We start from the raw sequence: 19,402 nt of genomic DNA, 5'->3' as shown, positions 1-19,402 counted from the left end.
TTTTCCTTTTTTTATTTCAATTTTTAAAATTATCTATTTTCTTTTCCATTATCATTATCCATCTGGATGTGTAAAAATTTTAAAAATTCAATTTATCTTATGGGTTTTTTTTTTGTTCATTTTAGTTTTCTTTTTTTTTTTTTTTTTCGTTACAGGTGTATTTTCAGGAAGCTAATTGGGGGGTTGCGACGTCTGGGCGCCTCTTTTCTAAAATAGTTATGAGAGAGGGAGGAGAAATTAGAGGTACCATCGGGTTTTAGCAGTGGCGTAGAAAAACGTAGAGTGAGGGTAATACCACAATGCTGGAAGGTGCTAGGTTCTGATGGTGCTGACGGGTCAGTCTGCGCAAAGACATCGATCGAAACTCACCTCACGCTCGTATTTACAAAAATAAAAAATAATTATTTTCATTTAAAATAACAATTATAATAGTGTGTGATTTTTATTATTTAATTTTACACCCAAATTAACAGTGTAAATAAGTGAATTTCATCAAAATTAATTGTGAATTTTTTCAAAAATCTTTCATTGATAAGTGCCTAATAAATATACAATTTATTTATTAATTAAAATTAACTTGAAAATTAAAAAAGTATAAAAATAAACTAAATAAATGTTAAAAATAAAAATGTTTATTAGTGGTTTATTTTAATTTTATTTTTGTCCAATTGGTAAGTTTTATTTTTATTTTTTTTCAATAACATCAATTAATTATTATAAATATGACTTTGATATTTTAAATTTATAAACAAATACATGAAAATTTATAAAAATATATAAAACACTATATATATTCATAATATCATTATTATTTCATTTGAGTTTCGTGAGGCATTTATTTATCCCTAACATTCATACACGAATTTAAGCGACAGTATATATTCAGAGCTTGCCACAGATTTATTTTTGTATACATAACACACGTATATATTTGGAGGCGAATGTATATGTACTTTGATATATATATGCAAACAAAATTGCTGGCAAGGTTTGCAGCTCAAGATATCACATATTATTATCTATATAGAAAATCGATGCGCTCGAGTAATCGTGTGTAATTCATTTAAATTTTTTTCTAAATATTTTAAAAGTACTATTTTTATATATACAAAATTGCATTATAATAAAGTATTGATAAACATAGATAACTCAATAATATTTAAATAATAATAAATACAGTTAATTGGGTCTTTTGGATTTTCATCAAAAGGCAATTTAATCGTTGTTTGGTATCACGTTCTCCATCTCGTTATTTGCCACAATCTATGCGATAGTTGAATTTTATTGTCCTGATATTTTACTCAATATATACATTGAGCTTTTTTTTTTTTTATTTTTCATGTATTTTTTTTTTTATTGATTATAATAAAATGAGGAAAAAAATAATAAGATTGTTTACGATATGACTTGATTAAAATCACATGAATTTAGCTATTTATTTATTATTTTTTTTAATATCTTTTTTTGGTTATTATTATTTTATATATAGTCATATAAAAATAATGATTTATTGAAATATTTTTGAGCATCATGAATAATAGAAATTCCTAATATGCCAAGTTATTTTTCTTCGTCATATTTTTTTTTTTCTATGAGGTTGAGAGTTGAGGCTTTTAATCCAAATTTTTTTGTCTGCTCCATTCGTGGTAGACCAGGTATTTGTATATATTTTTTTGAACCAAAGCAATAGTAATTTAAAAAAAAAAAATTAAAAAAAAAAAAAAAAATCATCATCAATCATCACAGCAAGGGTAATAATTTTCGAGCTGTAAACCAAATCGACATGAGTCTTTAGTGAAATTTCATTTTTTATTATTCAATTATTTATTATTAATTTTTATTTTTATTATTTCATTTATACTGCACAGACATTTTTATTTGGAATTTTTTTTTAATATATTTTTTGAGAATTCATGTGGATGAAAGAATGGGTTAGAATGTGCATATACACATCACCAAAGTTATTGTAGAGAAAAGAAAACGAATAAACCAAAAAATAAATGAAAAAAAAAAAATATACATCCTTGTCACTGTGGGGTGGCCTTGTACCACCACGAAATAATCACAAATAAATGTTATAACTGCATTCAGCATTATTTTTTTATCTGTCTGACAGTAATTTTTTTACTTTTTTTTTGGGACACTTTTTTATAAACATAAATATATAAGAAAACAATTTTTTTTACAGTGTTTTTTTCAACTGATAAAGAAGACTAACAAAGATAAGCAAAAAACAAAAAAAAAAAAAAGGGAAAATATATTTTTAAATTATTTTTAAATTAGATTTTATTATTTTGATTATTTATTACTAGAGAAGAATAAATTTAATATACACCTGTGAATTAACTGATCGATTCAAAAAAAAAATAATACATGATCGTTGTGTCACATATATAGTAAATGACCCGCGAGTCTAGTGAAACGAAGTACTTCGTGTATGTATTTACCTCAATGATTTATGCAAGACGATAAAATATGCATCTAACCAACAAACTGATATCAAATACTATCAAAAAACTAACATGTTATCCATGAATGTTTTTATTATTTTAAAAAAAATATTATAAATACGAAAAATAATGTTTTGCAATTTTTAAAAATCAATTTTTATACTTGAAAATTATATACAAGTTCAATATTAAATATCAACAATAATTAATTAATAATAAATTACTATTTTCTATTCAAATTATTACAATATTATCTATTAAATAAATAAATTGAAATTTTCTATTTTATTATTTTTTTTCTTTTCTTGATTGCTTTTTTTTTTGTCATTTTTTAATTAGTTTCATTCGGTATTTAATAATAATAAATTATTATTAATTTATACTTTCTTATTTGAACTATTATTATATTATCCATTAAATAAATAAATTGTAACTTGAAGTGAAATTTTTATTTTCTTTTATTTCAATTATTATTGAGCAGGATGTGTAAAATTGAAAAAATATAAAAATCAATTTATCGCTTTTGTAAATTTTCATTTAAAAAATATAATTTAACAAATTTAAATTTTAATATTTTACTAATACAATAAATTAATATTTTTATTTTATTATTATTTATTGTATTTCAAAAATAATTCACGAAAATTTATAATATTTTAATTTATTAAATAAAATTTTATCGAGCTTTTAGATAGATGATCATAGATAAGTGATAACTTGTATATAATGCACCAAAAAAAATCCACTGCATTGCAGATCCTGCGCTGTATATATATTTTTTTTTTAATTCAAATTTTAACCTGTTAAACTTTACACTTTGTGTGTAGTTTAAATTTTAAAAGGTTCTTTAAAAACCTTGGCAGGATAAATATATAAAATTTACATGAATATTTAAATAAATTAGAGTAACTATTTAAATAATTTTAAACTGTCTGATATGAAATATTTTTTTAAACATTGACACGGTCATTCAATGGATATATAAAATTTACTTGAAGTAAATTTAGTTAACAATCATGAGTCATAACTTTACCTAACGGATCAATGACCAAATAATATACATATTTTTAATTCTAAAAAAATAAATAGATATCAATAATTCAATCGTAATTCGAACAATTCATTTTATTCATTTTATGCATTCATTTTTGCTCATTTTATTATCATTATTTTTAATACTTGTTTCAATCGATTTATGGATTTTATACTTTCCCTGTAGTGTAAACTGAGTTTATTCTGCAAATTCATATATTTATGGAAATAAAATTCAAAATAAAAATACAAACAGAACTTGTATATTGTAATAATTTATAATATTTTTTAAAAATATATATTCATTTCTATCGAATTTTATGAACTTGATATATATTTTTTTTTTCTTTGTTATACAACATGAAGCCAGACTTAATACATGTATCGATCGACTGCACAAAATAATAATTTAAAAAACATAAAAACTCGGTGAATATTATAAAACCATAAATATATTTTTTTTGACATAATTCAAGTTTATAATTAAATACAAGAAAATTAAATTGCTGTTAGTCAAATTAAAAATATGAATTACTCCAATTTTAATTAAATAAACTTTATAAAATTTTTTTTTTTTAATAACATTTTATATTTTACTTCGTAAAGTATCTTTTGTGCTACCTTAAATGTTTTACTTTCAGATGAGTTGATAATTTTCGACAGCAGGTATCAATTTTAAAATGAGTCAAATTTCAAACTTCCTCATATGACATAAGGCTTTTTTAAAAATATTAATTTGTATATTATTTTTCTCATAAATTTTTCTAAGTTGCAAAAAATAATAACTTTTTTTTTTTGCAAAAAACATGAGCCTGGTCGTAAAAATATTACTACCGTATTGTCGTCTTGAGAATTGTCGTTGTCAACATGTTATTGCGAGTCTACTAAAAAAATCGTTACACACATACTGTAATCTATTTAGAAAAAAAAAATAATATATATATAAAACTGCAGTGTAAAAGATGATCGATTCATTTCCTATATTTGTAAGTCTGCAGCTTATAACCGACGTTTTTTTTTTTCATCATAAATTATGCATGAAAACGTCGAGACTTGTACAATCCATTTGATTCAATATTTTATGAGTGAACAGTATTCACATCATAGACACAGAGTTTTACTTTAATTTATCAATCGCATATTTATAAATAAATTTAATTTTTTTATTTTTTTTTTTTTATTTTAAATTATTTATATATTTTTAAATCAATGAGTAGTTTAGTTATATAGAAAAGAGTATAGAAAAAAATATAAATAATCGAATAAAGAAAAAGAGAGAAGATCTTGTCCAGTCAAAGAACATTACAAAAAATAAGTAGAATAGACCTAAGATGGTATTTTATAATTGTAACTCAATGTTTGTGCAGGTACATATACACTTGTAGAATAAACTAGAATATCTTTTGATTGAAAAAATGAATTAAAAAAAAATTATATATATAAAAGGAAATTTAAAAATAAATAAGTACAGATAATTTAATAAAAAAAAATAGCCAGCTGCTGTTGAGTTATCTACAAACACATTGTCCAGTTATTACGATATATATTTAATGTGTATACAGTTGCTGGAAATTCAATGTCTACAATTTTCTTGGTCATTAAATTGGTGACATCATTTATACGATTATTTACTTGTAAAAATAAATAAAAATCGACCAGACAGATACTGATGAATCAACTGGAAATCAGTCGAATAATTTGACACAATTAAATTTAAAAAATAGCTACTACTTTTAGTTAAACTTATAGATAATTTATAAATAAAATAAAAATTTATTTTTGATATTTTACACAATATTTTTATGATAATTTTAATGAAATATCATAGAAATTTTTTTATTTAAATTTCTAAAACATTCGTGATATTTTTATTTGGTATTATATAAATTTAATAAAAATTTAACAACAAAAATCATATACTTTATTTTACAATAAAAAAAAAAACATAAAGAAAAATTTTTTATCCACATTATTGGGAGAGACGAGAATGATGTGTTGTCTCTTCTTCTTTGGAGGTCTACCTTAAATAAATGATATTGAATTTTTTGTTAAGTTTTAATTTTGGAAAGTAAATTAATTTCACACGCCATGAGATAGATAAATTTTTCATTTATAAATAGAAAAAAAATAACCGTAAAGAATTTGTAAATTAACAAAACAGTTGATCTGTATTAAAAGAAAAAAAAAAAAAAAAATCAATATATCTCTTTGAAATTTAGTACATTAAAAACCTAAAAAAAAATCAAATTAAATAATATAAATATTTAATTTATATCTGACTTATATATATACATATAAAATTCAGCAATAAAAGTTCATTGATCCAAATTTATATTTAAAATTACCACAGTTAAATAACATTAATGATGTCTATCAAAATGTGAGGAGATAATTATCGTAAAATTATTATGATTACTGGCTATACGAGTGAGCGAATGACCAAAAAAATTATTCAAAACTACACACACTTATAAAAATGAATAATATGATTGTGTGGATAATGTACTTATACAGCAATACATTTGCAAAGTCATGAAATTTTTAATTGGTGAATTAGTGTGTTGTCGTGAATTCAAAAGTCATTTACACAAGGGATGTATTAAATATTATATGTAAATTTATGAGTGTATATTTTTGATATAGAAGAAATATATTTGTCCAATGATTTTGCTCGTGTTTATTATTATAAATTGTACATAATAAATAACAAGTTGTAACATACGATTATGTTTATATTGGAGGGCAAAAGACACAAGGCTGCTTGAAGGACGCGCAGGAAATGCCAAGCCTCCATTGGAATGTTGATGATGAATATCAGAAAACAAATGATTATAAAATTTTGTATGTAGATACTGGGATAATGCAGAATAAATAAGAAGGGTCTTTGTAAAATCTCTTTGAAAATTTTGAACGATACGTGATGCGAATGATAAGTGATGTCATGCTAAGACAAGAAAGATTTTAAATTTTTTAATGTTGGAAAAAATTTCCTCAATGCTTAAATATTTTTTTTTATTATTATTATTTTTAAATGAATCATCAGTGGGTTGTTGTGGGTGTTCTACGAAATATTTTTTCTCTTGCATGTCCTGTACAACAAATTTATATACATATACAAGCAATTGAATTTATTTTTTTTATCGTTTTTTATTTTGTCGGTTGGAATGTAAAAATTCCAAGACAGGAAATATTTGTGGTTCATATTTCGGCAATTATGGTACTGTGGTCTCGATTTATATATATATTTTGCCAAAAAAAGCAACAGGTAGTTTCACGAGATCAAAGAAATTTTTTTTTCATATATAAATTATAATTTTTTTTATTTTTATATTTTAAAAATAATAAGTAATATACATAATTATAAAAATTTTATCATTAATTTTTTTTTTTTTTTTTTTTTTTTTATTTAATTAACTAATTTTTAATATAAAATTTATATTTAAAAAAAAAAAAAACATATAATACTTAAACATACCGAAAAACCAGAAAAGCTCATATTTTTAATTTTTTTTTTTCTTAAAAATTAAAATTCTACTAAATTATTTAAAAAAAAAAAAAATAAATTTTTATCAACTTATTTATTATTATTACATATTTTATTAAACAGTTATTTATTTTTTTTTTATTCTAGTATAATTTTATATATTAATTAAAATTTTAATTGAGAAAAACAGGGCGGTCATATTTATTTTTTATTTCTTCTCTAGATTTTGAATAATACATAAGAACCCACACGAATGGTAGTGTAAAGTATATAGTGAATTTGCCTTTCGGCAACTTTTTTAAACTTTTTTTTTTATATTTTTTTATTTTTCGCTGATTGTTGTGTATGCTGTAAAGGTTTGAACGAAAGGCATATCTCTAATTCGTGGAATGGGAGCGAAAATGGAAGTAGCAAGATGAGATAAGATGAGAAGTGAAGAAAAAAAAAAAAATAAAAAGAAGATGCTACGAGAAAAGAGAACAGGTGCAAGACCAGCTCTTGTTTGATCGTGGATCTTGAGGCTAGCCTTCTCGTCTTTCCTTCGGGGTTCTACCACCCCTCATCTAAGTCCCCTAGCTTGTTTAATTTCATCTTCTACCTAATCGAGACTTGAATATCCAGCTCCAGCTAGTCTTTCTCTCTAATTCAACGTTTTTTTTTTTTTAAATAAAAATAAAACAAAAATATATAATCGAGTACTTCCTCCAAGGCGTTGGGGGGAATTGAAAGAGGTAAAAGGTCGGTTTCACTGTGAGGAATAAAAAGGGATAAAACATGAGTGTATGGCAGTAGCAAAATATTCATTTTGGAAGGCGTCTTGGAATTTCTCTATATAGAGCGAGAAAATATACACGCGTGATACAAAATTTTGCGGCACGTTTGAAACTCTAACTTTAAACTTTGAGTCTCGCCTTGTGGTTATTCCCGTAGCCGCGTCTCTCATTATTATATATATAAAGGTATCTTCCAGGTCATCCCCCAATGTTGTTATATATATAAATACAAAAAGAGAAAATAAAAATGTTTCTTCAGCAAGTTGTCTTGCCAAAAGGCCAAATTTTCACTAACCCTTTTATGTAATATTTTTTTTTATTTATTAATTTTTGTTTTTTTTTTTCTATATATACCTTTCGGTTAATTTTTACAAGTTTATATGTGGGTAGATGTGTACAAGTGTATGTGCAAGTGAAAGTGAATATGGAATTTCTTGAGGTCAGGACTCGATTATTACGCAATTTATTTATCAACAGGTGCACTTGTAGAAATAATATAATAATTTTACGCATATATTGATTTTTCATATTTTTTATTCATTTTACTTTACAAATGATTCAAGCTTTTATTTTTATTTGTAAAGTTGCTTATTTTTTTTTTTTCTTATTTTTAAACCTGATTTTGATAGTCTATCTTGATTCGCTTTCTGAAGAAATGCTGATGCATTTATAATTAAGATTCAGAAATATATATATGCAATTATTTCTATTTTTATATATTATCTTTATTTTATATTTATAATTGAAATTTTTTTTTTTTTCAAATGACTCTTCCGGGGAATCAGTAATTCGATTTTTTTTTTAATCGTATAATATTTTTTTTCTTAATCATAGTATTTATGATATCAGGAAAAAAAATTCGTTTGATTTTATTATTCAGGTTTTTAGTTATTATTTTAAAATAATATAATCTCGTGTTTATTTAATAATGTAAAATTATTTTAAATTCAAATTAAATTATTTGTTAATTTTATTTATTAAAACTATTACAAAAAAATTCTATTTATTGTAAATTTTTTATCAAAAAAATTGAATAATTTTTTTTTTAAATTTTTAAATGTCAAAAGACAATATTTAATTGATTTAATATATATTTTTTACATATCCAATAATCATAAAATATCATTTGAATAATATTTAAAATTAATATTCATCTTTTGATCTTGAGATTTTTATTTATGAATTTAATTCTTTCCAGAGTGATTGCTTACATGCTCAATTATGATAAATATAAAAAATAAATAATAATTGCAATAATGTGTATACATTGTAAATGCATATTCCTATACATATTCATATTGTAAAAGTACATTTTATCCAACGTATATATTATTTTCACTTAGCTTTAACTTTGCGACTGTATTTTATTTTCAACGGCATGTTAAGTGTCTTTTTTTCAATAAAAAAAATTTCATTATGTACAATGTATGTGCGGGGTGTGAAGGAAAAAATATTGAAAATAAAAAAAGATAAAAAAAAAAAACATAAATAATATATATAAATAAATAATAAAAAATAAGGAAGAGAACGACAAACTGAAAATAAATCTCACCTCGGTACACCATAACGACTAACCGTATAGAACAGGTGCGTGAGGGTAATACAATTTTTTTATTTGACTAAATATATTTCATGATGACTCGTGGTTATTTCTTATATTTTTTTATACAAATTTAATTTTTCTTATAGCTATACATCTCCGGAAATATATGGTAATATTTTAAAACCATATTTTTATCACACAAAATGTTATACTTAAAATGTTTCTTTTTATTTTTTATTATCTATTTTTATTTTAACTGGTATAATTGTGGTAACATCTTTAACGGAACTATATTTATTTTATTTTTTTACTTTAAATTATTCAACTATCGCGTGTTTTGTATTTGAATTGTGTTTCTTTATTATTTTTTTTTCATTTCTTTTGTATTTAAAAATATATGTCGACCACACAAAATTATTTTTCTAGAACAGCTGGTTCCTATTGATCAACGGTTTTCCCATTTTTTTTTTTTCTTTTAATTTTGGAATAAGAGTTGAATGATTGTATCCCGTTTGTCTCACGAGAAATCACCGACAGTTAATTAAAGGCTCTGAAAATCAAGTTGATCCAACCTCAGGACTTGTATAATTTTTTTTTTTTATTTTTCGATTGATTCCTTTCTATCTATATATTCACTTGTTCTCAACATTAATCGATCGATTTTAAACGTGAATCTTTAAGTGCTTGTCTCAACAGAGAAAGAAAAAAATAAATAAATATAAATTGAAAATAAATTTATCGTTTGCAGTTTGGATGACATAATCTTTTTATTTTTTCATAGCCAGTCGATGAAAAATGAGGTCAAAAATGTGTGTGTTTTTTAAAAAAAATTTTTATAGTATTCGTTACATGGCGTATATTGAATTCAAGCTAAAAGCAAAAGTCCTTGACAAGAAAAATTAAATTGTTGATAGCCTTCATGGAGGTTGAATTCGTGAAATTAATTGTCCACAAAATTAATTTTAAATAAAACTAATATTTTATTTACAAAACTTCCTGATGAATATACTAGTATATTGGCACATCATCGTGATGATGATGATGATGATTAATTCTATCCATCAATAATCCATTTCCCCTTCAATCTTCATTCAAAATAAAATTCCAAAAAAAAAACCACATTAACTACAGAGATGGATTCAATAAATAATTGGGTTGAAATTATTTTTTTTTCTATTAAAAAAAAATTAAAGAAATTATACCTGTATATAGCTGAAAGACACGTTGAATGTCAGGGATAAAAATAAATAAAAAAATAAGGTAGATTGCAGTGTACATGCGAAAGCAATTACTGAGGGGCAAACAAATTTTATTTTTATACACACACCTCGTGTGTATTCTTATATAAATTTACAACCGTTCAAGATGTCGTTTTCTTTTGGTATGTAAACATCAAAGTGAATGAACCTGAAATTATCACATCTAGGAATATTTTGACGATTAAAAATTGAAATATATTTGTCTGTTTATTAGACACACATGTTACTATCAAATACCATCATTAAAAATAATAATAATTTTTTTTTTTTAATTGAAAATAAATAAATCATTTAATTTAATTTAATTTGTTTATTTTTTTTAGATACTCGGATCATGTTTAAACGACTGGGAAAATCGAGAAGACACAGTAATGATGAAGCTGGTCCATCATTATCACAAATACCATTGGATATTAAACCATTTAAAAATAAATCCCTCTCGGAACATGAATTTAATCAGTCACTAAATCCATCAATATTACATAGTTCAAAATTTAAATATGCTAGACATAGTTTTGGTGATGCATCATCAATAAATATCATGAAGCCTGATGAAAATGGATTAAATAAAAATATTAAAGTTGATACTGATTATCAAACTGTCATGGCTGTACCAGCTTTTATAGTTGAACATGAGCCTGAAAAACATCGAGGTAAATATTATAAATATTTTCTTGTCTTTGTAAATATATAAATTGACATCCCACATGACAAATTCCAAAGCCTGCAATGAATGTGTTTCAACGGAATGCACATATAGGCGTCGGTTGTTGATCTTCAATACTGATCAATAATCAATATACAATATTTAAATATAAAATTTACAATTGATAGACAATTTTATACAATAAATATATATTGCGTAGGTATTTATATTTATTTGTTGACAATATATTTCGATATATTAAAATACAATTTAATTACATTCACTTGACCCCGCATAGTCATCAAATAAAAATATAAATACAACACTCTCGTCTCTCCTCTCAATCTTATCAGATCTATCAGATTTTTTTTCCTTAAATTTTTATTCATTATTTTAATTTGAAAGAACCAGCTAGTGGAATGACTGGTGAGATAAAAAAAAGAAAAAAAAACCGGTAGCCACGCATCAACCGATATCGACATGAACACTGAAAAAAAAAAATATATATGTAAATTAATCGGTGAACGTTTGAACGATCGGGATATTCCGGATTGCATTGCCACTATGTTTTTTTTTTTTTACTTAAACTTATTTTTTATTTTTTATATTTATTTGTATACGTATTTATATACATATATGTCTATTTTCTGCGGGTGTTAAGCGTAGAAATATTATCACGTGGCGAGTCTAAGTGCAGCTCCAAGAATGGCAACGCACTCATGATTACACACTCTTATGTGAATGTATATAAGGTTCGTTGTCTCAACATAAAAAAACATTACAATAAATACATATAAATAATATATTTGTTTTATTAAATATTTTTACTTTTCTTGTTGTTATAAATTTACAAGTTTTTCGCGCGTAAAATCATCAAAATAAATCCATTCAAATTCACGTCTGTAAACAAGTTTTTAGTTAATTTAAAAAAAATAAATAAATTCAAGTTAAACACTTGAAATTTTAGAATTAAATTAAAGTATTTTTTATATATTATTAATTTTTTTAATTAATTAAAATCATAGGAATTACTAAAACGCTTGAAAAAAAAAAATTCTCGATTGAAAAATATTTCTACTTATATAACTTGACGCATAATATAAAATTATTTATATAATGATTAATAATCAAGCATCACTTAAAATTCTATATATATTTTTTTGAATTTTTGAATAAATTTAAAAATAAAAAATTGATTTTACAGTGCGACTGTGGGTATATTATATATATAAAAGTCACGCGATCTATAAACCTTAAACTCGTTCAGGACATTTACCCTATCATCTATTTCTTGTTGAGCATGAAACTGTCCTTGGCCATAGGAAAAGAGAAACACATCGTTGGCAAAAACCGGAAACTATTATGTTCATCGTTTGGCGTGTTGATATTTTTTCTAAAAAAAAAAAAAAGCAAGATTTACGACGAAGCTTAGATATATCCCAAGTGAGGAGGCATTGCTCGATTGCTTCGAGGAGTTTACCTCTTTGGAGTCATCGAACGTATATGTGTTTCTTTATTTCAATACAAACATCAGATAAAACAAACTCTAATGCAGTCATCTTCGTGTCGTGGATTTATGTTATATATAGTCATGTTGCCACTTATATCATCCAAATGAGACTTGCTTGATTCACGTATTATTTATTCGTTAACAAAAATATAAATATATAAATTTATTGATGTAATATACAGCATGTCATTGTTGGTGTTGATATTTTATTCACGCAAATACTTTATTAAGATATATAACCATTGGCACAAAATCTTTGAGCTTTTTTATTGCGCTTTTTTTTTTACTAATATACGACAATTCAACATAATAAAAGTCATCAAAACGGGATGTTAAACGCGTCGTTATAAAATAAAAAAAAATATATGTACTTAAATTTTTGTTTTTTTGGGTATGTTGATGATGAAATAAAAATAAGATAAATACAGAAAGAGAGTAGTTTTTTAAAAACATATCAAGAATTAAATTTACTGTAATTAAATATTTAAGAATTTATAACTAAAGAGTTTATTTAATCAGCTTCGTTGAGGTGAAAAAAAATATATATATTTAGTACTTTTCATCCACTGTGTTGTTAATTATAAGATGAATTTGTATTTATTTGTGTCGAAAAAAAAAGTTAAATGGTGTTGGAAAGTTTAGTCGAAAAAATAAATAACAAAAAAATGAATTTAAAAATGAAATAAAACATGTGTACTCATACCTGAAATGCCTGACAATCGTCAAGTCAATGTGACTATGTCAGCATTGGACAGATGATCCGTTAGTCCCATCAGTATTTTCATGACTGGGCCCTTAATAATAATAAAAGTAAACTTATATATATGTCAAATACAAAAGAGCATTTGATCTCTTTTTTTTTATTTATTTTTAAATATTTTTTCTTCAAGAATTCAGGTTGTAAAAGCATCAACATATTTTCATTTTTTTTTTCATGATTTTTTTATTATTTTGATATTCAAAATTAAGGATGTGGTATAGCATTGAGTCATATAAAAAAAAAAAGAAAAAAAACAATTTAAAATAATAATAAATGAAAGATTGAAATTTGTAAATTTTTATGATTTTTATTATCGAAAAAATTCACATTCAATAATATTTAAAAAAAAAAATACTATAATTTATTTTAAATAATAAAAATTTATTAAATCGTAAAAAAAAATTATTTTCATAACAATAATAAATGATAATAATTGTCTCTCACTTGACCTTTATTTTCGTAATATTTTAATAAATTTTTTTTCTCATTATTATAATAATACAGTGAAATAAAATGATTCAAAAGTGAAAAGTTAAATTGTATACTGTCAATTGTATTATTTATTAAATAAAAAACACGAGCATATTTAAATGTAGTGACTGTTTGACTTTTGTAATTTTTTTTTTTTTTTTCGACTATATATTTGTAAAACCAGATAAATATTATTTAAATTATTCTTTATTTAAATTCACATTAATCTAATTAATACTGAAAATAAAATAAATAAAAATTACAAAATATTAATGTAAAAAAAAATTAAATTTATTGACATCGAAAAATCATAATGATAAATTAAAAAAAATCATGTAATCAAAAATATTAATGTTAAAAAATAAAAAAAAAATAATATTAAGTAATCAAATAATTTTTAATTCAAGGCTATTTTTTATAACTAACAGTTCATCAAGTGAGCTGATGGTTAAGTCGGCAAGAGCCCAGCCTACAGTGTTGTGGTCTCTAGTTCAAATACACTTTTTATCTCTAGAATTCTCTTACAGATGCCTATGATTTTAATAAAATAGAGCATCTACACTATCTTCGACTTCATGGTGTTTTGAAGCAAATATAATCTAGCATAAACCATGTGAACAAACGCACTTGGTCTATGCCAGGAAATATTTGCCTCAAATTCCTGACATATTTTTTTATTTTTTCTTTAAAATAATCGATAATTATCGATGACAACTGTTCTTTTTATAATAGAGAGAAGAAATAAAAAAATTAATTTTAATAGCTTTTTTAACTTATAACTAATCATATATTTAACGATATTTATTCATATTAATTTTTTTTTACAGGTCATTTAAGTGTTTGGGGCAGAAAAATGAGTAAAAAAATTGAATCATTTCGTAAATGTGGCTCAAGAGAATGTATATCTACACTAAATGAAGATGATGTTATAAATAATAATAACAATAATAAAAACAATAATAATAATATAAATCATTTTGGAAAAAATGAACAAAAAATAACACCAAAACGTTCAGCATCACCATTTAAATCATTTTTCATTCGCATGGGTTCAACTGGTATGTTGAATTCAACGAGAAATAGATGTTCATCAATAATAGATGATAGAATAAATATATCAGAAAAAGATAATTTATTTAGAAGTTGTAGTACATCACAATTAAATACAAGTCCAACATATGTTAAAGGTGATGATCCATCAGATGGTATTGATTTACAAATATCAAATCGTAATATTAAAACAGTATCATGTGATAATCTTGCAAATAAAGAATGTCATGATGCTTTTGATGAAACATCATTGGGTAGTGTGTCATTAACAAATTATACATCATCATCTGGTTTTGTTGCTTGTGATTTTAATAATATTAAAAATGATAATTTACGTAAATCAAGTAGTTGTGATTTTAAAGAAGTTAAAAAAACAAATTTTCCATATGCATTTTTACGATCAAAGTTATCTGTTTTACCAGAAGAACAATGTAAAAGAGATTGTAAAGAAGATAGATTATTTAAAACAACATCTGAAGAAAATTTTCAAATTTTAAAAATTGAAGAATTATATGATGGTACAACGACACTTGGTAGAAAACGTAATAATGAACAAAAAAATAAATTAAATATAAAATATTGTAGAAATTCATATGCTGAATATCGTTGTGTTGATGATGATATAAAAAATAAAATTTATGAACCAGATAGTTATAGTCTTAATCCAAGTGATTTAAATAATGATGTTAAAAAAAATAATATATCTGATGAAATAAATTACAGTAAATTTATAAAAAATTCAAGATGTAATAATAAACCACCAACATTAGTTGAATCAAATCATGAAACCTCAGATTATAATTTAGTTAATGATTACAGATTATCTGACACATTTTCACTAAGTACAGAGCTTGATGTTATTGCAACATTAAGAAATCAACGTCGTAATTCAGTACCATGTTCTGAACAAAGACTTTCATCACATTATGTTAGCTCAAATGAATCTGGTTATGATAGTGATGGTCCTGGTCGTGGTGAATCAACAGTTAATTATGAAAATGAAATTTCTAATAATAAATTTACAGATAGTTCAGATACAAGTAGTGTAATTGATTCAGAAATTGAAAAACCAATTAGAAGTTCAACACCAAGAGGTTGTCGTAATAATTCATTGGATAATTTGAGTATTAAAAGTATTAAATCACCAACACAAGCTACATCTGATATTGGTGATGGAATTAATGGTCTTCGATGGCATCAAAGTTCATCTGGTAGAATGTTACCAAGTATACATCAAGGATCAATTGATACCCTACAGTGTAGTAAAAACGTACCACAAATTTGTGTAATTGCACCACATAGAATTAGACTTCAACAAGATAAAAAAAAATTTCTCAGTGATATTATTCAACCACCAAATGATGTCAAACGATCTCGTGTTATTTGTCTACAAAAACAGCATCCAAATGAAAGTCTAGGTATTAGATTGGCACAACAAAATTTGAAGGAACAAATTAAATATATTATTGTTCAGCTGGAACCAGATGGAATTGCTCACAGGTAAATGAAATTTCTCCTTTTTTTATTTTCCAGTAATTTTAATTTCTAAAAATTTATGTTATTTTAATGTTTCGACAGAGATGGAAGGCTAAGACTGGGTGATGAAATTGTCGAGGTAGAAGGAAAAGATTTACAAGCCTTAAAAAGCTTAGAAGAAGTGCAAGAATTTTTAAAATCATTTAAAATTTTAAAAATTCATTTAACAACAGCTTATGAAGAAATTTTACCTCAAGGATTAACTGAAACAACAATGCTCTCTAAGGAATATAAACATAAAAATCTTTTAGATATTTCACAGCACGATACAACTCAGCATGAATATAAAAATAATAATGAAAATGTCATGTCGGAAGAAAAAATATCAATAAAGAATAGTGAAAATTTACAAATTAAAAAAAGACCAAATTATCTGTCACTTTCTTGTACAGTAAAAAATCGTAAAGAATCGATTGACTCAATGGGAGATACTGGTGATCAATATATAACAGAACATGTTGCAAAATTTGAAAAAGGAAATGGTAAACCAAGTCTTGGATTTAGCGTTGTAGGTGGCCGTGACAGTCCTCGTGGTGAAATGGGAATTTTTGTTAGACGAATATTTCCTGGTGGACAAGCTGATGCATCAAAAGCCCTATTGCAAGGTATTTTTTTCATTATTATTTTCAAAGACGTGGTTAAAATATTTTACCAGATTATTTTGTTATTTTTTCTGCATTAGTTTGGATTATCTGGATACACTGGATTATTCTGTATTATTTTTTAGTTGACCCATTTCAAGAAATCATAGAAAAACTGTAGAAATATTTTTACTAGCTGAGGTTAATTAATGCTTTTGCTTAGAGACAAGTAATTTAAAATATTGATAGATAATTTCTGATGTACCCAGTCAGTTGGATGACCCCTTAGAGAGAGACTTCCCAATGAAAATCAATAAAAACAATAGTGAATAGAGCATGCAATTTACTAGTTGATGTTGGTTGTTTGTATACAGTCATAAAAATTAAATTCAATCAAAATATCTTCCTGATAATTAAACTTCCTAGTTTGATCTACTTTGTTTATGTTTATTTATTTTCTGTATTGACTATATCACGGTTAGTGGAGCATTTACTATACGTGACTAGGAAACGAAAAGTCAAACGGATATACTGTCAGACAAGGTGACTAAATTAACCAACTTGATTGACAAGTTTAAAATTATACAATTCTTGTGTTGTATATAAATTTAAAAACTTTAAGTTCAATCGTGTCCAGGAAGATTTCTTACATGAATTTTTTTGGTATATTTATTTTTAAAGTGGGAGTTAACTTATTGGCACGCGATTTTATGTATATCAAATTCACCTTGTTGGTAAAAATAAAACAAAATAGATAGAAAGACAAAAGTACTGATGATGATAAATAAATTTATAATAAATAAAATAAATTGAACAACCGTTTTCCCAGTACGATTCGTAAGCAAGTCTCAATAATGCCTCAAACGTGAGTTAAAAATTGGCACGTAGCTTTCGCGTATTCACACCCAAACATTTATTTGTACAAATCCAGAATTGTTAAGCTGAAAGAACCAACGAGACAAGCATCTATAAGCATTGTTTTATTATCTTATATTTTTTTTTTATTGTAAATATAGAAAAGTATTTTTATTTTTATGCTATTTTGTCTGGATTGTGTTGATCATGCGACTTTACTTCATTGATCGTTTTTTTTTATTTTTTCAAATTTTTTTCTGGCATTCATCTGGCTTTTTTTTTTTCTGCAATATATATTTTTTTTTTTATTATTGTTGATGGTATTTGTTTTTTTTATTTTTTATCTTGTGGTTGAGTTTCGAGTTTCAGCATAAAACCGGCCGGTTTTTACGGTCTTGTGAATGCCAAGAGCTGTTTTCTCGTACATGTATTTATATGATGCTTTTGTAACGGGCTCATACCTTTGGTATATATACAAGTAGCACCCAACGATAACAGACGTGGATCTATAGAAACAACTTGTGGTACCAGTTGAGTCCAGTTGAGTCTACCAACGACCCTTGAAATATATATTTTTATTTAAAAAAAAAAAAAAAAACAATACCACAGACAAACAAATTTTGAAAAAATGAAAAAAAATATTTATATATTATTATGTAGGAGAGTTTAGTTTATTTCTATTTTTATTCCTCATAAAGTTTTTGATGGATGACATGTTTGTTAGTCGCAATTTGATGAATAGGGTGCTGTCACAACTTAATTCGATAAGACTAAGAGTTTTTTTTTATTTATTTTTGTCTGAGCCAAGTGAACTAGGTTCTTGTAATTTTATTATTTACTTATTGTTTGATGTTTTAGGTGATGAAATTCTCAGTCTCAATGGTAAACAACTCAGAGGGTGTACACATCAAGAAGTCATTGAGCTTTTTAAAGCTGTCAGAGAAGGAGTTGTTGTATTAAATTTCATCAGGAGGCACAAGTAATTATAATTATTTTTATTTTCATTAATTTTATCATCAATTTATTTATCTATTTATCATTTTTCCAGGTATCCAAAGACTCCATTGAAATCAGCGCCTTACTGAGAAATTTCTTCACTCTACAAAATCACCCACCGATTGTCAGGCATACTGATAATTTTTAGATTCTAGTCTCGCTTTAAAAAAAAAACTTTATATTTAATTTATTTTACAATTTAGACAAAACAAAATATTTTAATGTCTTAATTTTATTCAATTTTTTCTAAACATTTTTATAAAAAAATAAATAATAAATATTGTTAAATTGTTGAAATTGTTTTAATTAAAAAAAAAAAAGCTGATAATAATAAATAAAATATGATAATTTTTAAAAAATTTTAATACACCAGTTATATATTATTGTTAAATAATTGTAAATATATATAATGTATATATTTATTAATTGATTTATCGTTGAATTTACATATATACA

General features: G+C 24.3%; 1 protein-coding gene across 1 annotated transcript; it reads left to right on the top strand.

The window, feature by feature from the left end:
- The first annotated feature begins 320 nt into the window (after nt 1-320).
- LOC122858241 (putative uncharacterized protein DDB_G0287457) lies at nt 321-19,384 on the top strand. The gene is made up of 6 exons (XM_044161008.1): nt 321-671; nt 10,865-11,194; nt 14,756-16,478; nt 16,557-17,119; nt 18,809-18,929; nt 18,999-19,384. The coding sequence occupies exons 2-6, from the start codon at nt 10,876-10,878 to the stop codon at nt 19,033-19,035; spliced, it is 2,763 nt and encodes a 920-aa protein (XP_044016943.1). The 5' UTR covers nt 321-671; nt 10,865-10,875; the 3' UTR covers nt 19,036-19,384.
- Nucleotides 19,385-19,402: the final 18 nt, after the last annotated feature.

The sequence above is a fragment of the Aphidius gifuensis genome, linkage group LG5, assembly GCF_014905175.1.
Source record: "Aphidius gifuensis isolate YNYX2018 linkage group LG5, ASM1490517v1, whole genome shotgun sequence".
Taxonomy (NCBI): domain Eukaryota; kingdom Metazoa; phylum Arthropoda; class Insecta; order Hymenoptera; family Braconidae; genus Aphidius; species Aphidius gifuensis.
Note: the sequence above shows the minus strand (reverse complement) of the source record. Positions and strands in the feature narration are given on the sequence as shown.